The 22,090-nt window shown below is 41.5% G+C and overlaps 1 protein-coding gene across 1 annotated transcript in view; it reads right to left on the reverse strand.

Annotated features, from left to right (window-relative positions):
* Nucleotides 1-849: 849 nt before the first annotated feature.
* MAB21L3 (mab-21 like 3) overlaps nucleotides 850-22,090 on the reverse strand; it is a 42,592-nt gene continuing 21,351 nt past the window's right edge. Inside the window, 2 exon segments of the mRNA XM_061628360.1 lie at nucleotides 850-1,331; nucleotides 18,743-18,937. Of these exon segments, the coding sequence (XP_061484344.1) occupies nucleotides 1,098-1,331; nucleotides 18,743-18,937 (429 nt within the window). The 3' untranslated portion in view covers nucleotides 850-1,097.

The raw sequence follows: 22,090 nt of genomic DNA on the forward strand, positions 1-22,090 counted from the left end.
TCTTGCACAGGAAAATAAGGCTCCTATTCTGGTCCCTTCCCAGCAAGGACCACTTTTGAACACCACTGAGAAAGGCTGGGAAACATGGCACAAGCAGAGGCAGCAGCAGCAAACATGGGAAGCTTGTATCTGTTTGCATGCCTTCCTCTCAGGTGAAAATCCTGAGGGCTGCTTTCCATGTTACATTTTGCAGACATGGTGCTCTTTGTGAACACAAATCTGAATGAGTAATATATACCACTCACTTCCAGACGGGATCATAAATTGCAAGAGTTTGGAAGTGATCAAGTCCATCATGGAGCCAGCTGAACTTATTACCCAGATACATTTATTATGGTGCTGTCCATGCAGTCAGACATTGGTGGTTAGTCTGTGTCTTAAAAACCAATGAGAGAACTAACCCTTGGGAAAAAACAAATATGAGAGTAGCAAGGAAAAGGGAAAACCTTTGGATGTTCACCGCCCAGAGAGCTATTGCTAGTCGGGCGGAATATAAGTTTAATTAATTAATTAATAATAAAACCGAGGAAAAATCAAACATTTTAGCAACTGGGCTAGCAGCTAAGGATTAAGAGTCATTCACCAACATATGTGGAACTTTGACTACTCTTTGCATGTATCCCCCATTCCCATCAGATATCTCAAGATGCTTCCAACCATCTTTTAAGCACACCGATAAATGCTCACCAGTCCTCTATGTTAACCCCAATTTTGCTGATAGAGAGAAACAAACTAAGCAACAAAAGCAGCACAGTTTCTCTCAATAACTTAGCCCTGGATCCAAACATGGCAAAACTACTTTTGAGCTTAGCCCATGCAGAGCTTTTTAAAAATGAAAGTAGGCCCCCACCCACTCTCCTTTGCTCAATAACTTGTACGTTTTCTGTTCGTGGGAGATTTGAAAAAGACTGCCTGGCTCCAGAGTAAAAAGGTACCAATTAAGGAAATTAATCATGGGGAGGCAGAATGCAAGAGTTTGCTTCTGGATGTTGTCTATTTGCCTCTGTCCTCACTGCTCATCACCTGAAGGGATAGCCACACAGAAGAACTAAGGAACAGGGCAAACCCTAGCTCAGGAACCTGCATATCCATTCCTCTCAATCTAGAGGAAGCACAGGGTTTTCCAAGAAGACAGCCAGCTTGCCTGCCACCATATCCAGGTCATTGGTGTTGGCATATTTCAGCAGATTGGTGTTTTTGATGAAGTAATGCTTCAGGAAGTGCTGGCTTACACACTTGTGCAACTTCCGGACCATCCGTAGGAAGCCTTTGCGGAAACAGGACCAGTCCTTGGAGTAAGGGTACTTCTCACAGGTCCAAAAAAGTACCATCTGCAAAAGACACAAATAAATTACTATTGAACACAATGGACTAGATTCAACTGCACAGGAAGTGCATGACTGGCTGGGAGATCATAGCTAATACCTTGGAGGACAGAAACAAAATTCAAAGGGATTTTGATAGGCTGGAGCATTGGGCTGAAAACAACAGAATGAAATTTAACAGGGATAAGTACAAAGTCCTACACCTAGAAAAAAGAACCAAGTGCACACTTATAAATGGGGAATACTTGGCTCAGCAATGCTACATGCAAGAAGGATCTTGGAACTGTTGATCACAAGCTGAATATGAGCCAACAGTGCAATATGGCTGCAAAAAAGGCAAATGCTATTTTAGGCTGTATTAACAGAAGTACTGTTTCCAAATCGTGTGAAGTACTAGTTCCTCTCTGTTCGGCACTGTTTAGGCATCATCTTTAGTACTCTGTCCAGTTCTGAACACTGCACATATTAGTGAAAGTAACATAACCGTGAATTATATTAGAAGAAATTGCTTAAAAATGTGTACATTAGTCAAAACTGCATACGAAAAATGTGTTGTTTGGAGAAATTCACACTAAAATGCTGAAGAATTTTCATGAGGATTTTTTTATAACGGAGAACTGAATTTAAAATGGGAAAAAAATAAAAAACCGAGAGAACGGAACTGGCCAGATCCTTCTCACCTAGTTACAGCTTTCTAATGGAGCACGACTATGAAGAAGCACTTTTTAGTGAAGCTCACTCTTGTTTGCTGATAACACGCTCTATTATTGAAATTGGAAGCCTTGAACCAGGAATGCCCAGGATTGTCAATTGACCGGGGGGGGGGGATTAAACACCCTGGCTAGGATTTTTTGGGCTTGCTACTGGTGACCAGAAGGGTGAGGCCTTTTTTTTCTCAGACAATTTTTTTTTTAAAAAAGGACAATTTTTTGCTCCAGACCCATCCAAAGACCCTACTCTCCATCCTGAAACTCCACCCAACTATCAGAGAGAGGACCAAAGGTACAGTTCTAGAGAAAAACAAAACAGCAGCGACTAGGGAAGTCCCAAGCTGCCCTCCTTCCTCTGGTGCTTGTTGGGGGAGAAGGACTGTAACATACTTGTTGCTGCAGAGTAGTGGGCAGCCTGTATTGTCCCTTTCCCACCTATAACAGCTTGTGAAACAGCCCAATTAGTTAGCACTATGAGTGCAGTAAAGTGACACAAAGGATTAATGCTTCTAAGTTTTGTGGAATGTATCACATTTGGTTTAGCTTTAATGCTTCTTTAAAGTGCCATTTGGGGATGTTTGTGGCCTTGAAAGGCTAATTAGTCAGCAAGTTCTTTATACTGCAGAAGCCAGTGATAGGCAAGGCCCTCAATTCAGAATTGGTCCGAAAGCCCATGCTAATTAATAGGATGTCCACACAGTATCTGAAAATTAGTCCTTTCCCCCTGTACAGTAGGGCCCCGCTTTACAGCGCTTTGCTTTACAGCGTTCCGCTAATACAGTGGTTGTGAATTGTAGAAAGGCCCCGCTTTACAGCGCTTGTTCCGCTTTTATGGTGTTTTTTTGCCGCCGGGCGCCATTTTGGTCAATGTAAGTCAATGGGATCCGCTTTATAGCGGTTTTCGCTTTACAGCGGGGGTCCGGAACGTAACCCGCTGTATGAGCGGGGCCCTACTGTATCAGTTTCAATTTGGGCTGGTCTCTACACAAAAATCAGACTTGGACACTCACAGAACTACCAGCAGGCAAAAGCCTATTGGATGTAAATGGGTCTTCAAAGCAAAACAAAATGCAGACAAGAAAAATCAGAGATATAAAGCTAGATTAGCAGTTATTCCCAGAAATAGGAAGATTACATTGACACATTTGCCCCTGCAGTGAAGTACACCACGATAAGGACACTTTGAAGTGTGGCAGCATCGAGAAAAATGCATGTTGATCACTTGGATATAAAGACTGCTTTCCTACATGGAGAAATTAAGGAGGAAATCTACAGGGAACAACCTTCTGGATTTGAAAAATCAGGAGACAAACTAGTTGTATGCAAAGTTAGGAAAAGTATATATAGACTAAAACAAGCAGCAAAAACATGGTATGAGAAACTGAACCAGGTTTCAAGCAAGCTCAAGTTGATCCCTGTCTTTGTGCACAATACTGAAATAGCAGATGGTCTTATATACTGACATATGTTGATTACTTGCTCTTGAGCTATGTAAATGAAACTGTGAGGAAACTGTACATCACTTGAATTGAGTTAGAGGTGAAGCAGCTGGCTGATATCACTCACTACCTTAGGATCCAAACAGAAAGAGAGGGAAATGGAAGCGATCTCCTCTAGACAAAAGGTCCATGAAATACCTCAGTACCTAAGCCTCAAGGATGCCAAAGCAGTGGCTACACCCGTGGAGACAAATTATCTAAAAGGAGATGAAAACAGTGAACTCTGTCACAGAATGACCAATACAGGACAGCTATAGGTAAGTAGCTGTACCTGGTGAACACAAGGGCAGATATAGCTGCAGCAGCAGGGATCCTGTGTAGAAAAACCAGTTTGTCAAGAAAAAGAACGGAAAAGTGAGTGAGCAGAAATTAAAGGGGACTGCTCATCTGAAACTAAAGTTATAGTCCCAAACTGGTGGCTTACACATATGCAGATTGGGCGGAGGACACAGTAGATCTCAAATTCGCTGGTGGAAACTTGTATATTTATGGAGTTGAGTAGCTAGCTGAGCAAATAAAAAACAAGATAAAGTAGTGATCTCATCTGTTGAAGCAGAATATGTATCAGCTGCCCAAGCATGCCAGGAACTGAAATGGCTATGTCAAATATTGGAGGCTTTAGAAATAGATGAACCCAAATCCATACAGATCCTGGAAGGCATCGAAAGCTGCATAAAGCTCTCACAGACTGAAAGGATCAGTGCAAATACTAAGTGTATCGATGTGAAATATCATCTGTTGAAAGAGCTTGTTGAGATGGAGTGTTGCCCAGTGGGGGCATGATTGCAGATATTCACAATAGGGCACTTCTCAGAGATCATTTTCAACTTCTGTGAGAGAAGATGAATCTTGTGGACTTGAACATGCATTATTGAAAAGGGGTGTTGGGAGTAAACCACCCACACTTGTAACAAAGGACTGTCTATTGCCAGTGGGGGGCAATAGACAGAAAGGCAGCCTATTCTTCCCTTGCTAGTTCTTCCTTTAGTAACTACTTGTTCGTTTTTTCTCAGACTTTACATCTTCCCTTCCTCTTCCTCTCTAGTCAGTCAAAGATAGTGTCCATGGGTGTGAGCTTCATGGCTCTACAATGGCCACATGTATGCCTGTACTCAGAATGACTTTATTTCCCAGTAGTAATAAGTTTCTTTATTCTTTCAACTACCAGTCTTACCAGATTATTTATTTCTGCATTCTGCTGCAAATATGCCAAACTCCGATAACTAGCACCTCTAGGGGTATGTATGTTTGGCCTACACATTAGACAAACAATACAGTGTTGTTTATTTTTTTATTATTGAAATTCTTACTGGGTTTAACATGTAGTACAAAGAAGATCAATTTTATCTTAAACATGCATGAAACAATATGGAAAAATGGTAGATAATTAAACAATTAAATATTTCAGAAACATAAACAGGAACAAACTTAGCTAGGCAATATTTTGTGACAAATTCCAGTAATAGCTAGTATCAACAATGTTAAAGTTGTTCATGACAAATCATACCATAATCACAACAATTCTCTGTTACTGGGATGGGAAGAAACACAGGGCACATCCGGAGCAGAATTATGACATAGGATAAATAAGCCTAATATTGTAATCAAATCCACTTGAATGCCAATGACAGGGGTTTCCCATAATATATTTTTGTTCGTGTAGTCTACATAATCAAATCAAACTGCAATAAACGTATCTCACTTTCATTGGCCTTTAGTAACTCTCAATTTATGCATCAATTTTCTAGTAAATCTGTATCCACCACCACACTGTACCAGTATTCTAAGTCTGCTCTCAACAAATCTTTCCAGAACGTTGTGATACTCCATCTTGTTATTAGATGACTGATTAATTCCTTATTAACTAGGTCCTTGTCCCTATCTAGGAACAAATTTAATAGGGCTAAATGCTGGGATGGCTAGATGTGTTGTTTGACTATTGCTCCAATTTCCTTAAATATTTAAACCCCAAATGTTTGCACTTTTGAACAATCCCACATGTGATGGCAGGTGCTGGCAACTTGGCAACCTCTCCAACATAGTGGAGATAATCCATAGTTTATATAGTTTACATGGGGTCAAGTACCACCTGTATAGCAATTTCAGTGAGATTTCTCTATGCTGCACTGAAAATGAGCAGAAAGGGGGCTTATCTCATAGTGAGCCCCATTTGTTATCCTCAGTACTGATTCCCAGCTCATGTTCCCATAAAATGTTAAAGCTTTGAACCAGACACTGTACCTTTAGTGGTCTCAGAACTGGCTAATACTAAACTTTCAGAACTGGACAATTTACGGGTCACACTTTCTTTAATCACCGGATTAGCTAAAAAGGCCCACCCAACAACTATGGGAGGGGGATGTCTTCCAGCCTCTCTCGTAGGCTTGTTTCTGTTTTTAGAGGTTTGTTTACATAAAAATTGCATAGTCCCTTGATATGCCACCTGCTTAAATGGTATGTATGATGCTTATTAAAGAACATGGGGTGGAATGCCAAGGGAATCAGAGGAGATAAGATGGGAGAAAGGACTGCCACCGTTTTGATCCAACTTTTAAACATGGTATAAGTGAATCTATTTTCAAGCCAAGTGAGGGACCTCAGCTTATTTTAAAGAAAAGGAAGCACCCGTATAGGAACACCCTCTACTTGAGACCATTCCATTCATACTCATTGTTTATCTTGCTTCTCAAATATAAATGGAATAATATATGCAATTTGGTTGGCTGCATAATAGTTTTCAAGATTAGGCAGTCTCTATCCCCCTTCCCTAGGCAACACATAGGCACACCTTCCCTAGGCAACAGTTTCAGTTGATGTGGCCTGATGACATGGACAAGGTGCTTCCGTTGATGTGGCCAGCAACGTGTCCTCTCAACTCTTGCCCTTCTTGGCTTATTAAAGCTTGCCGAGGGGGTTTGACTGAGTGGATCCAGGGTATCAATGCATAATTGCAGGAGGGAGTGGTTCCAGCTGCCTTGAAAGAGGTGGTGATCCAACTGCTCCTGAAAAAGCCCACCCTGGATCCATTGGTTTGTAACAACTACCGACCGGTCCCAAATGCCCCCTTTTTAGGGAAGGTGATTGAGAGGGTTGTAGCACAGCAATTGCAAGTACTCTTGGATGAAATAGATTATCTTGACCCATTCCACTCTGGGTTCAGGCCTGGTTATGGGACTGAATCGGCCTTGGTCACCCTGACAGATGACTTTTATCAGGAGAAGGACGGGGAGTGCAACCCTGATATTCTTACTTGATCTCTCAGTGGCTTTTGATACCATTGACCATGGTATCCTTCTGGGCCAACTTGGTGAGATGGGTATTGGAGGAACTGTTTTACAGTGGTTACGATCCTATCTCCAAGGTCATTCTCAGAAAATAGCATTGGGTGTGTCTTTCAGCCCCCTGGCAGTTGTGCTGTGGGGTGCTGCAGAGTACCATCTTGTTGTTGGCATGAGGCCTAGTAGTTTTCCATCAAGTCTGCAAAACTGTAACTAGGGGGGAGTTATGTCTTAGCCCAGTCTGGGAACGGGCTGTCAAGGCCGTTGCTATGGTAACCATCTGATAGACTGGGAAAGTTCTAACAGAGTCTGTAAGTTGTGTCTTCTGAATTATGCCTCTGAGCTGAGAGGTTGTCTTTTGTGTTTACCTTTGGAGAGATGTACCAGAGGGGGGGATGACTGAAGAAACTCTACATGTATTTACTCTTAAGCCTTAAGCCATAATGTGTTAATAAAAGACTCTTAACATGCTCTAATGCTCTGAAGAAGTTTCTTGCTCAACTTAACTCCATAAGAACATAAGAACATAAGAAGAGCCTGCTGGATCAGGCCAGTGGCCCATCTAGTCCAGCATCCTGTTCTCACAGTGGCCAACCAGGTGCCTGGGGGAAGCCCGCAAGCAGGACCCGAGTGCAAGAACACTCTCCCCTCCTGAGGCTTCCGGCAACTGGTTTTCAGAAGCATGCTGCCTCTGACTAGGGTGGCAGAGCACAGCCATCACGGCTAGTAGCCATTGATAGCCCTGTCCTCCATGAATTTGTCTAATCTTCTTTTAAAGCCGTCCAAGCTGGTGGCCATTACTGCATCTTGTGGGAGCAAATTCCATAGTTTAACTATGCGCTGAGTAAAGAAGTACTTCCTTTTGTCTGTCCTGAATCTTCCAACATTCAGCTTCTTTGAATGTCCACGAGTTCTAGTATTATGAGAGAGGGAGAAGAACTTTTCTCTATCCACTTTCTCAATGCCATGCATAATTTTATACACTTCTATCATGTCTCCTCTGACTCGCCTTTTCTCTAAACTAAAAAGCCCCAAATGCTGCAACCTTTCCTCGTAAGGGAGTCGCTCCATCCCCTTGATCATTCTGGTTGCCCTCTTCTGAACCTTTTCCAACTCTATAATATCCTTTTTGAGATGAGGCGACCAGAACTGTGCACAGTATTCCAAATGCGGCCGCACCATAGATTTATACAACGGCATGATGATATCGGCTGTTTTATTTTCAATACCTTTCCTAATTATCGCTAGCATGGAATTTGCCTTTTTCACAGCTGCCGCACACTGGGTCAACATTTTCATCGTGCTGTCCACTACAACCCCGAGGTCTCTCTCCTGGTCGGTCACCGCCAGTTCAGACCCCATGAGCGTATATGTGAAATTAAGATTTTTTGCTCCAATATGCATAATTTTACACTTGTTTATATTGAATTGTATTTGCCATTTTTCCGCCCATTCACTCAGTTTGGAGAGGTCTTTTCGGAGCTCTTCGCAATCCCTTTTTGTTTTAACAACCCTGAACAATTTAGTGTCGTCAGCAAACTTGGCCACTTCACTGCTCACTCCTAATTCTAGGTCATTAATGAACAAGTTGAAAAGTACAGGTCCCAATACCGATCCTTGAGGGACTCCACTTTCTACAGCCCTCCATTGGGAGAACTGTCCGTTGATTCCTACTCTCTGCTTTCTGCTTCTTAACCAATTCCTTATCCACAAGAGGACCTCTCCTCTTATTCCATGACTGCTAAGCTTCCTCAGAAGTCTTTGGTGAGGTACCTTGTCAAACGCTTTTTGAAAGTCTAAGTACACTATGTCCACTGGATCACCTCTATCTATATGCTTGTTGACACTCTCAAAGAATTCTAATAGGTTACTGAGACAGGACTTTCCCTTGCAGAAGCCATGCTGGCTCTGCTTCAGCAAGGCTTGTTCTTCTATGTGCTTAGTTAATCTAGCTTTAATAATACTTTCTACCAGTTTTCCAGAGACAGAAGTTAAGCTAACTGGCCTGTAATTTCCGGGATCCCCTCTGGATCCCTTTTTGAAGATTGGGGTTACATTTGCCACTTTCCAGTCCTCAGGCACGGAGCAGGACCCGAGGGACAAGTTACATATTTTAGTTAGCAGATCAGCAATTTCACCTTTGAGTTCTTTGAGAACTCTCGGGTGGATGCCATCCGGGCCCGGTGATTTGTCAGTTTTTATATTGTCCATTAAGCCTAGAACTTCCTCTCTCGTTACCACTATTTGTCTCAGTTCCTCAGAATCCCTTCCTGCAAATGTTAGTTCAGGTTCAGGGATCTGCCCTATATCTTCCACTGTGAAGACAGATGCAAAGAATTCATTTAGCTTCTCTGCAATCTCCTTATCGTTCTTTAGTACACCTTTGACTCCCTTATCATCCAAGGGTCCAATCGCCTCCCTAGATGGTCTCCTGCTTTGAATGTATTTATAGAATTTTTTGTTGTTGGTTTTTATGTTCTTAGCAATGTGCTCCTCAAATTCTTTTTTAGCATCCCTTATTGTCTTCTTGCATTTCTTTTGCCAGAGTTTGTGTTCTTTTTTATTTTCTTCATTCGGACAAGACTTCCATTTTCTGAAGGAAGACTTTTTGCCTCTAAGAGCTTCCTTGACTTTGCTCGTTAACCATGCTGGCATCTTCTTGGCCCTGGCGGTACCTTTTCTCATCTGCGGTATGCACTCCAGTTGAGCTTCTAATATAGTGTTTTTAAACAACTTCCAAGCATTTTCGAGTGATGTGACCCTCTGGACTTTGTTTTTCAGCTTTCTTTTTACCAATCCCCTCATTTTTGTGAAGTTTCCTCTTTTGAAGTCAAATGTGACCGTGTTGGATTTTCTTGGCAATTGGCCATTTACATGTATGTTTAATTTAATAGCACTGTGGTCACTGCTCCCAATCGGTTCAACAATACTTACGTCACGCACCAGGTCCCAGTTTCACGCAACAACACACACACGCCAACAGGGGTTATGGGCCCAGATCCACTGCGCATTACACGGGAGTAAGTTGCTGGTCTGAACAGCAGACAGAGTTACAGAGAGGGCAGCTTGATTGATTGTACCAGACGGAGGTGAGCAACATGGCTGTAAACCTGTCTGGGGGAGGCTTGCCGATGGAACGGCTTAATGAAAAGAATTATGGCAGCTGGAAGCCGAGAATGCGGGCTTTGCTAGTAAAAGAAGATTATGGGAAGCTATTGAAGGTACGCCCCCTGCACCCCTTTCAGCGGCTTGGACTAGGAACGATGAGCGAGCTCAAGCTTTTATACTTCTGGCTCTATCAGACTCTCAACTGCTACACGTGAGGGATATTACAAACGCCAAACAGATGTGGGACCGGTTGGGAGGCTCTTCATGTGCAACAGACTGCGGGATCTAGATTGTGTTTGGCACGGAAACTTTACCAGATGCGCTTCACGGGTGAGTGTGAAATGTGTGAGCATCTCATGGAATTCAGACGCCTCTTTGCTGAGCTGACAGACCGAGGCGTCGAACACTCTGAACTTCAGAAGACCTATCTGATCCTGGCTTCACTCGATGGGACTTGGAATAATATGGTCATGGCTTTCGAAGCCATGCCTGATGGAGATTTGAACGTTGCGTTTATTGAGGAAAGGCTGGCCCAAGAATGGCAGCGGAGACAGGAGGCGAAAAGAGCCGAGTCGATGGAAGCTGTCAGGAGGCAAGAAGTGAAAAATGCCATGCCGAAGGATAATAAACAGGAGCAGCAACAGAGGCTGAAGGCTTGTTTTATTTGCGGAGATCGACGGCATCTACAGCAGGAATGACCAGTCAAGCGAAACTCCAGGGACGGAGGCTTGAAGCAGGGAAGTGTGAACTTTGTTTGTAAACAGAAGTCTCAAGATTTACGACCTATTAACTGGCTGCTTGACAGCGGAGCAAGCCATATATTAATTAAAGACAGACGTTTGTTTTACACTTCAGAAAATGTGCAAGATTTTGTGCACCTTGCTGATGGATCACGGAAATCTGTGGAAGCCCGTGGACTGGTGAGATTTGATAAACTTGGGATAATGTCAGAATGTTTGTTTGTTCCGGAATTGGCTCATAACATATTGTCAGTGAGCAAACTGGTGAGTTGTAATTATTCAATTTTGTTCCACAAAGACCAATGTTATATAATGAGGGGAGATCAAGTGTGTTTGCAGGGAAGCCTTAATGATTCACAGTTTGTAATAAAGAGCAGTCAAGCAGGGTGTGCTGTGTTAAATGCTGAGGCACAGGTACATCAGGGCTGCGTCCAAGAATGGCATCAAAGGCCGGGGCATGCAAACCTTGACACGATAAAGAAAACCCCTTTGCACAGTGAAAACATGCGTTTAAAAGATTGTGGACAGTTAATGGATTGTGATGCATGTAATAAAGCTAAAATGACTATTGCACCAATAAACCGGGAGGCTGAGAGAACCACAACAGCTCCCTACCAGCTAGTTCATGTTGATTTATCAGGGCCAATAAATGCTTCACGAGGAGGTGCGAAATTCTTCATGGTACTGGTAGATGATTTTTCAAGATTTTGTCATGTTTTTCTGTTAAAGGATAAAAGTGAAGCTGAGCAGAAGCTGAAACTGTTCATTAAGAGAATCGAAACTCAACACGGCGTCACGGTGGGGGCTATACACTCAGGCCAGGGAGAAGAATTCATGGGTAAAGCATTGCATGAAGTGCTGGCAAGTAAGAAAATAGCACTTAAACCTTCCACTGGGGTTGCAGAGAACAAAAACAGGGTGCTTGAGGAAGCAATGAGAGCCATGCTGATGGATTGCAGTTTAGGGAATTCCTTCTGGGCAGAAGCAATTCTTTATGCGAATTATATTCACAACAGGGTGTTACACAGTGCACTTGGAATGTCTCCTTATGAGAAACTTACTGGCAGAAAGCCTAAAATAGAACACATTCAAAAATTCGGGGCAAGGTGCTGGATCCACATTCCACAGGGAAAAAGGAGGGGCAAGCTTGCGCCCAGAGCACAGCAAGGTTTTGTTTTGGGATTTCAGAATGCATATTTCAGAGTTTGGTGTCCAGAAACACAGCAGTTAATTCTGAGCAGAAGCATTAAAGTCTCAGAAAAGCCTTGGGATCAAAGGCAGACAGTTATTCTTACAGGATCAGATGACACACAAACATGAACACAATCACAGACATTTAAGCCAGATCTTGACATTAAAGTGGAAGGCACACAAATACCTCTCAGAGATGCTTTGAATGAGCTCATTTGTGCAAAATGCAGATCGAAGAAACGTAAGGCTGAGGAAATGGAAGCTCCTGCGCAGGCTGTGCCAAGCACAAGCACAAATGGGGGGGCAGAGAGAGCCGAAGCTCTGGTTCCTTTAAGACGCTCTACAAGAGCAAATTTAGGCAAACCGCCTGAAAGATTTACCGTGGGGTTAGTATCCAGTGCTGGAATGCATAAACTGGTGGAAATGGATGCTGACACTTTGTATTTGACATGTGTTCAACCAAAGTTTGAGTGAATAAAGTTTTGAACTGTACTGAGATGTAATTTTGAACTGTACTGAACTGAACTGAAAATGTATGATGCAATATACTGAAATGTATTGCAAGAGGTATTGTAGAAATGTATTACTGTATGACTATGTATTGTGGAGATATATTGCTGAGATTTCTTTGTAATTGACAGACATGATGGGAAAAAGGGGGGCTTGTTGGCATGAGGCCTAGTAGTTTTCCATCAAGTCTGCAAAACTGTAACTAGGGGGGAGTTATGTCTTAGCCCAGTCTGGGAACAGGCTGTCAAGGCCGTTGCTATGGTAACCATCTGATAGACTGGGAAAGTTCTAACAGAGTCTGTAAGTTGTGTCTTCTGAATTACGCCTCTGAGCTGAGAGGTTGTCTTTTGTGTTTACCTTTGGAGAGATGTACCAGAGGGGGGGATGACTGAAGAAACTCTACATGTATTTACTCTTAAGCCTTAAGCCATAATGTCTTAATAAAAGACTCTTAACATGCTCTAATGCTCTGAAGAAGTTTCTTGCTCAACTTAACTCCAACGTAATGTATGCTGTTTCATGCAACAACGCACACACGCCAACACTTGTCCCCCATGCTGTTTAACATTTATATGAAGCCCTTGAGGGTGGTCATCAGGAAATTTGGGGCAAGATGTCAGCAGTATGCTGACAATACCCAGCTCTATTTCTCTGTAACATCTGAATCGGGAGAGGCCGTGCAAGCCCTGGACCACTGCCTGCACTGAGTGGTGGACTGGATGAGGACCAATAAACTGAGTCTGAATCCTAGCAAGATCGAGGTGCTGTGAGTTGGTGTTTCCCAAGTTCGGATAATTGGTCAGTTGCCCACTTTGGATGGGGTTGTACTCCCTCTGAAAGAGTAGGTTTGTAGTTTGTGGGTGCTCCTGGATCCATCTTTGTCGCTAGAGGCCCAGGTGACCTCTGTGGCTAGGAGTGCCTTTTCTCAGCTTCAGCTGGTAAGACAGCTGCAGCCATTTCTGGACTGGGATAGCCTGACCACTGTTGTCCACGCACTGGTAACCTCCAGGCTGGATTACTGTAATACAGTCTTTGTGGGGCTGCCCTTGAGGTTGGTCCGGAAGCTGCAGCTGGTGCAAAATGCGGTGGCGAGACTGCTCACTGGGGCAGGGTATTGTCAATATGTCACCCCGCTGCTAAAAGAATTGCACTGGCTGCCCATTTGCTACCGGGCCAAGTTCAAGGTTCTAGTTTTGGTGTACAAAGCCCTATAAAGCTTATATACCCAGCTGATCACTGCGCGCTGCAGGTGAGGGCCTCCTGCAGATGCCATCTTATCAGGAGGTCCGCTCTGCACAACAAAGGAAATGGACCTTTAGTGTGGCGGCACCTACCGTGTGTAATTCTCTCCCCTTAAATATTAGACAGGCGCCATCTCTGTTATCTTTTTGGCACCTATTGAAGACCTTCCTCGTTCAACAAGCCTTTTAAATTGAGACCTATCCCAGTCTGCATCTATGTTGGAATTGCTTTTTAATATGTTCTTAAAATGTATGGTCTTCAAGTTGCTTCCAACTTATGGCGACCCTATGAAGAGGGTTTTCATGGTAAGCGGTATTCAGAGGGGGTTTCCCATTGCCTTCCTCTGAGGCTGAGAGGCAGTGACTGGCTCAAGGTCACCCAGTGAGCTTCATGGCTGTGTGGGGATTCGAACCCTGGTCTCCCAGGTCATAGTCCAACACTCTAACTGCTACGCCACACTTAAACCTTTTTAAAAATGTTTTTAATCTTAGATGTTTTTATAGCTTTTTTAAGTACCGTTTTTGAAGATGTTTTGTTTTAATGTATGTTAAAGTTTGTTTTTATAATGTTTTAATGTTTTTAGTGCTTTTGTTTGCCACCCTGGGCTCCCTGCTGGGAGGAAGGGTGGGATATAAATCTAATAATAATAATAATAATAATATAGCCCATTCTTATTAATACAAAGTTTCTAATGACCAAAGATAAAAGAATTTGGCTTGCCATTTCTGCAACTGAGCTGGTGGAATCCCAATTGGGGGGATCTTGAAAAGAAATGTCAATTTAGGTAAAATAACCATTCACCACTGCCTTATGTCCTTAAGTTTAACATTCTTTTTTTTTCCAGCTTGAAACATCCTTGCTTATATTTTACTACACAGGCTGTGGTCTGAAGGCACCTAAGGCCTGCTCCCTGCTTGATGCTAAGCAGCATCAGGTCTGGTCAGTGCCTGGATGGGAGACTACCTGGGAACCATATGCAAGCTGCCTTGGGTTTCTATTATGAAAAAAAAGGCGGGGTGTAAATGAAATAAATATATAAGACAACAGGTTCTCTTTGTACAACCTGTTCAAATTCCTCCTGATATAACCCCTAAGTATCTCATTGTATTGTGGCATATTGAAATTTTAAGGGACTTGGGAAAAGATCTGTGGCTATTGGGGAGGAACATTAAACACATGGCTTCCAAATTCTGGAAATTCACTCTGGCTACTGAAGCAAAACCAGTCAGTTCTCTCTGCAAGGCAATAGCCATTTCTTGAGGGCAAGGTGTTATCATAATGTCATCAGAATATAGCCTCAATGTATATTGCTTACCATTAATGATCACTCCTCTAATATCTGGGGCTGATCCAAAATGGATGGCTAAAGGTTCATGTGCCAATATAAACAAAAGAGAGGGGAGCAGCTCTGCTTTGTCCCCCACCACATATTGATTTGTTCCAAATCTAAGTTATTAACTCTAAATTTTGCAGTAGAAACTGAGTAGTTTTATTTAATCATAGAAATAAATTTAGGACCAAATTTCATTTTAGACAACACTTCAATTAAATACACCCACTCTAGGTAACCAAAGGCCTTGAATATATTCTGTGCCATTATTGCCAGAAGGGAGCCTGATCTTTTACTGAAATCAATAATGTTTGATAACTTACAATTGGATCAGCTATATTTTGGTGAGATACAAAACCAGTCTGGTCTGGATCAACAAGTTTGCCCAGAACCCTTTTTTAACCTATTAACCAACACAGAAGCATAGATCTTATAATCCTGGTTGGTCAAAGAGACTGGGTGAAAAGATTCATTCATGGTGTGATCTTTAAAGTTTGGATATTGTAATGATTTGTCAGTCTAACCGTGTTTTAGACTGGGAGTTCAGCCCTTTCCAAAATACAATTGAACAGCTGTGTTAAGTGAGGCAAAAGAGATTCCTTAAAATGCTTATAAAACAGTGAAGTGAAGCTGTTTGGGCCTGGAGCCTTGCCTGGTTTCAACTGCTTAATAACAAATTCTATATTGTCTGATGTGACGCAGTTGTTTCTGACACCAATTCTTCTGACACTTTATGGAAGACTAATTGAAACTAAACAATTTCTAATTTTCCAAACCAAAGGATTAGACATGTTGTTAAGGATCTCTATAGAATTTTACAATTCTTTACAAATGTCTACTGATGAAAAAGAGGGTGTCCCATTTTGTTTTTGGATGAAGTGTACTCTCGCTTTCTAGATGCAACTTCTGATTTCAAAGTTCTGCTTAAAGACAAAAATGGTCGGTTTATTCTTATAAAAGGTTTGCTTGAAGGCAATAAGCCTCTGACAATAGGCTCTGTGTATGCTTTTAATGAATGAGAATTACGTTTTCTGAAGACATTCTTTCAAAAAATGCAGTCCATTGCCCAGGAAGAGGTGGTTCCTGGAGGGAACTTTAACTGGAATTTGTGTGGTTTATCCTCAGGAGATACTGACTGAAGAACATCAAGCAAATATTCAGAGAATGGGGTGAAGAGACAAAACTAATTACATTTAATACAACAATGTGGCTTTGTATGAACATTGTTATGACAAAGCAAGATAGGATTAGACAGAAGGTAGCAGATATTGAGTGGAGGAAGCAGCCAGGAATAGATAATAAATTTGATTTGCTGTTACCCAAAGGTTGTTTCCATGCATGCTGAACTCTGGAGTTTGGCTCCGATCTCCCGTTCAATACCTCACCAAGTTCATCCTCCATTTCATTTATCTGGTAAGATCTGGTAGCCTCCATGGGGAGGTCAGTTTCCAGCGTAGTCAGCAGGTCCTTTCTTTCTTGTTGCTGCCATAAGCATAGTTGTACTGCTCATGACAACCATCTGAAAAGGGAACTCCCACTGTATTTAATACCTGCTTCCTGAAGTTTGCTCATAAAAGGTTTGAGGTCTCACCGTTTGTGAAGGGTCTTGGGATCAAGATCTTATAACTCCTAAATATCCAAATCCTCCATCCTCTATGTTTGCCTTTTTATGTCTCTTTTTTAATATCTGGTCTGCGACCGTAATAATAAAATTCATTCATTCATAACTCCAAAATTGGTTGGTTGTCATGTCGCACATCTCTGAGACGTCTCCAAATTTCATCTTTTCCCCTCTACCTTACAAAAGAAAACACATATTTTGCGGGTGCTCCTTCCCATGGCTTAGGTCCAAAAGCTCAATGGGCATGTTTTCAATTGTCTGCGGATATTTCCAAACCAGGCAGGAGGGCTGTAAACCAGATCACTAAAAATTCCACAGTGTCATCTCCTGCTGCTCTTTCTTGAAAACCAGACAGGGGCAAGTTTTTTTTCCTGAGGATTCTGCTCCCTATTTTCTTCAGTTTTTCTTTACATTTCAGTGTTTTCTTTTTGCAAGCACTTAATTCCATCACTGTGGATAACACCAAATAGCAGAGGAGGGTGTTTCTGTAATTTTATTAAGATTTGTACTGAAAATCAGTTAGCTTTCCTCCCAGGGGAACAATCAGTTCCTTCCAAGTGTCCATTAACATAGATTTCATGAGCTAATCTGCAGATTATTCTTTTAAACTAAAATTGCCCTCTTTTGGAAGCTCTCCCATCTTTAGTGGTGTGGGCGCCATTTTGGATAGTTGTGGACGATACTGCCAGCCTGCCTCTGCACAATGTAAGAGGGTTTGGTACAGTTTGGAAAGACTTAGACATTCATATTGGAGTTACTGCTGCATATTGTTTTATTATTTATTTATTTATTATTAAATTTATAAGTCACCCATCTGGCTGGTTGTCCGGCCACTCTGTGCGACGTACAAAATAAAACGTACAAATACATTAAACATTAAAAATCTGAAGCAATAATAGTAAAACCTAGCCCACCCCAAAAGCCTGCCTAAAGAGCCAGGTCTTCAAGGCTTGACGGAAACTCATCATAGAAGGGGCATGGCGGAGATCATTTGGGAGGGAGTTCCACAGGGTGGGGGCCACAATTGAAAAAGCCCTCTCCCTAGTTCTCACCAGTCTGGCTGTTTTAACTGGTGGGATGGAGAGAAGGTCTTTTGAGGCTGATTGTGTTAGGCGGCATGGCTGATGGTGCTGGAGTCGCTCCTTCAGATAGACTGGGCCGAAACCGTGTAGGGATTTAAAGGTCAAAACCAACACCTTGAATTGGGCCCAGTAAGCAACTGGTAACCAGTGCAACTCTTTTAGCACTGGAGTTATGTAATCTTGCTGGCGGCTGCCTTTAATCAGGCGTGCCACTGTATTCTGTACCAGTTGCAACTTCCGGACCGTTTTCAAGGTTAGCCCCATGTAGAGTGCATTACAGTAGTCTAGGCGAGAGGAAAGCTACTGCTTTTGGAGCTACTGCTTCAAGCAGCCATCTTCCTGAAGCCCTGGCCACACTCCCTACAGAATTGTTTCAATAATTGAAAGCCAAGAAACTCACCACAATGTTTGGGGGCCTCACACCAGGCTTCTCCATCACACAATGCTTGCAGAATATTCAGTGCAGAAGAGAGAACCTAGGGCTTTTCTAGCACAAGTCAGCTAGAGAGACTGCATTCTTAATAACTTCAGCCAGTCAGAGTAGACAGAACTGACCTTGATCAGGGGTAGAAAACTTTTGTTGTTGAGCATCCTATTCCCTTGGGGATAATCTGTTGGAGGCCACATGCCAAATGTGGGCAGAGCTGAAGCCAATGATGAGTGGGGCCAGAGCCAAAAGTGTGTAACTCTACCCATTTTCTCTTTCCAACACCCCCTTTTCACACATTTTTTCCTGATACCTCCTTTTCTCCCTTTCTCTCCCCATATAGCAGGTACCTGTGGTGACTGGGAGCAGGGAGAGAGAGATTACCGGAATAATGTCTGAACAGATCACTTGAAGATAAATTTTGAAAGTAGTCCAAGGGCTGCATACAATTAAGCTGAGAGCCACGCATGTCCCTAGGATCGTATTTGGATTACTCCTCACCTAGATAGACCAATGGTCTGCCGCAGTATAAGGCAAACTACACTCTCCTTGTTTTCTGCCCAGCTCCTGGCAAACCACTGACACTGAATAAAATATAAGCAGCCAGTCCTCCCAGATAGGTCCTGTTGAGATACAGACCTCTCTTGCCCCTTTCCAACCTCTTGTTGGCTGCACACACCTGTAGGTGAAAAGATGTGAGGAATGGCTTATTTCTTGCACACCAGACATCTTCCTTCATCTGCCTCATAACCCGGAAGCACATCATGCGGCAGCCACCGTCCTCATCAAGTCCCTTCATCAGTATGTGTTCAGCTCGTGAGAAGCTCAGGTACCAGTGGTAATTGGAAGAGGCCAAGAGGTCAAAGCCAAAAGACTGCAGGAAAGAAGTAGAAAATGTTGGGCCAGGAAAGATGGGAAAAGAAGACAGAGAATGAGCATCTTAATAGGAGCAGCATTTATATTCAGGGTTTCAGTTCATTAGGGTTCAGGATACTTACTAGTGCTCTGTAACAGATTTAAAAGCACAGCACTGTTCAATTAAAAGATATTAAAATATGCTAAATTAAAAGCAACTTATACCTGCTTAACCCATTGCACTCGTAGGACATGTAGAAGATACATTAAGGCTTGGGCTTTGATGAATCTCCAGTAGAAGGGAGTTGCATACATGTCTGGAGAAGAGTCCACAAATGAATTTTTATGTGCTATCATAGTTTTTTAACTGGTCCTTTGGTGCAGGTAAGAAAACATGAAGAAAACATTTTACCAGCTGCAAGGGGAATACTGGAGAAGACACTATCTAATGTGTAAGGCTTTAAAAGCAATTGATTAAGAGGATTCTGGAAATTACCATCTTTCCCAAACCTAGCAGCATTACTTGGATATGGTGCCTTCTTTATACTTTTATGGGTTGTGTACATTGGCCATTTCTCCCTAAAAAGAAGATTTGAAACTCATGTATGACTCATGTATTGCTTCTCTGTTTACAGGAATGTGCTACAAGTCTCCACTACTAATTTGCACCACTCTCCTGTCTCTTTTCTTTCAAGGATGGAGGAATTCAGTGGGAAGGCAATGCATGATGCCACAATGCTGAAGAATATTCACTAACAGGCAAAAAACCTTGCGGTTTAAGAATGTACCTATAGCCCACAGATATTTCTATCACACTTTAAAAAGCAGGGAAATTGGGCAGCTATAGTGAAAGCACCAGGGGAGCAGGAGGCCTGAACTCCTCTCTGAGAAATTGTACTGCCCTACAAATGTGTCAGAATGCACACAATTTGGGGTGGTCTTTCACAGTCCAATCCACTTGCTGTGTAGCTTGCAAGAATTTGGTAACTTGCCTCAGAGCATATGGTGAGTGGTGGCAACACCTGCCATCTCCAAAGATGGAGAATTATATTTTTGTAAGTTTGTTGGTGTTCTTCTTACTTTGCTTCTTTCCTGTGTTACTAATGTTTCTACAGAGAATCTAACGTAGAAAATTTTATTTCCCTCAATATTTATCCTAGAAGTCTGTGTCAAATTTATTTTTATTAATTTAAAAATAAAATAAAATAAAAACAAATTTGACACAGACTTATTTTTATTTATTTTTTTATTTTTTTAAAATTAATAAAAATAAATTTGACACAGACTTCTAGGATAAATATTGAGGGAAATAAAATTTTCTACGTTAGATTCTCTGTAGAAACATTAGTAACACAGGAAAGAAGCAAAGTAAGAAGAACACCAACAAACTTACAAAAATATAGTTCTCCATCTTTGTGTCAAATTTATTTTTATTAATTTCAAAGGGACTTCCCGGAAGTGAGTGCTCAGCTGGTGATTGTCTCTGAGAGATCTCTGCCTCAGAGGAAGCTTTTTTCAGTTTAAAAGCCAGCCAAGAGGAAACTTTGACTGGCTTAAATGTTCTCCAAGGTATAGGTGAACCGATCAGATTTTCTACAGGACTTCGTTGAGCTGTCGGCTGCTGGAATTGATCGGGAATTCCCTGAGATAAGAAGGCATACTGATCGGCTGAAGACGGAGTCAGGACTTCCAACAAGCTGTACTGAAAAAAAGCGAAGCGTTTTTTTTTCTTCCTAAAAACATTCTTAACCAGCGAGCCTCCTTCTGTCTAAATCTTATCATTTGGCTTAAATTACTACAATAAAAGGGATTTGTTTATGAATCAGCAACTGAGAAATCTGGGTGAGTCATACTTTTTCTCTTTTAAATATAATTAAGGAAGAAAGAAAATGTAAACAATTTATATATATATATATATATATATATATATATATATATATATATATATATATATATATATATATATTTACGACAAAAAGCTGGCCTGAATTTGTAGTTTTAAAGATTAAAAACGGATGAGAGGTAATTATTATTTGATGGAAATATATTTTGGACTATTTTTCTCCTTGGGTTATTTCTTTTTGGACGAATCTGCTGTTCGTATATGTTACTAATCACTTGGTGTTGTGAACCAGAATTGTTTTGCATTCCTGGACGTAGATAAGAGCTGTGCTGGCCGGACCATAATAACAGGCCTGGAATATTAACTCTTCTGTTGGTGGAGGAAAAAAAAAAAGAAATAGACTGCCTCTAGGTTTTGGAACAGTGGTTAATATCAGAAATTAAAGGCTTCTTTAGAATGACAACTAGAAAAGCAGCTAAGGCTCAGGAGCGAAGAGGTTCAATTGATTCACAGGAAGGGGCTATACCCCCAGATATGTTTCAAAAAATAATGGAAGGGATTAGTGATATAAAACAGGAAATGAAAACCGAATTGATAGATATAAAAGACTATATTAAAACACAAGTGGATGAGATTAAAGGGACAATTGGGCAAATAAAGGAGGATGCAAAAAATACTAAAGAAAAGGTACAAATCTTGGAGAATAGAACAGATATATTAAATCTGGAATTAGAAAAAAAATTGGACTACATGGCTGTGATTGAAATGAAAAATAAAGAACATTGTTTGAGATTTCGTGCAATCCCTGAGGAAACAGGTGAAGACATCAGAGATAAAATTGTTAATGCTTTAGTAAAATTTCTGGATTTGAATGAAGATCGGATGAAATTTGAAATAAAGTTTATAGAATTAATTCCAGATATGCAACAATGAAAAAAATTCCAAGAGATGTGCTTGTTCACTTTATAAAAAAGACGACCAGAGATATGGTATTACAACAACATTTCAACAATACCTTTAAAATTGACGGTAAAGAAATACTGGTGATGAAAGAAATTCCTATTAGACTTTTACGTAAGAGAAAAGAATATGCTTTCTTTACAGAAAAACTTAAGCAATGCAAAATTCAATTTAGATGGGATGTTCCAGAAGGAGTGATTTTTACATTCAGACAACAGAAATATCGATTGAATACTGTTCAGAAAGCAAGGGATTTCTTGAGAAAAGCTTCAAAAGACATGGAAGAAGATAAACTCAAAGATATGGATATAATTCCTGGGAAACAAAGTCAACAAGAACATGCAGAGGAGGGGAAGGAAGATGATGGAT

The sequence above is a fragment of the Rhineura floridana genome, chromosome 1, assembly GCF_030035675.1.
Source record: "Rhineura floridana isolate rRhiFlo1 chromosome 1, rRhiFlo1.hap2, whole genome shotgun sequence".
NCBI classification, from domain to species: Eukaryota; Metazoa; Chordata; class Lepidosauria; order Squamata; family Rhineuridae; genus Rhineura; species Rhineura floridana.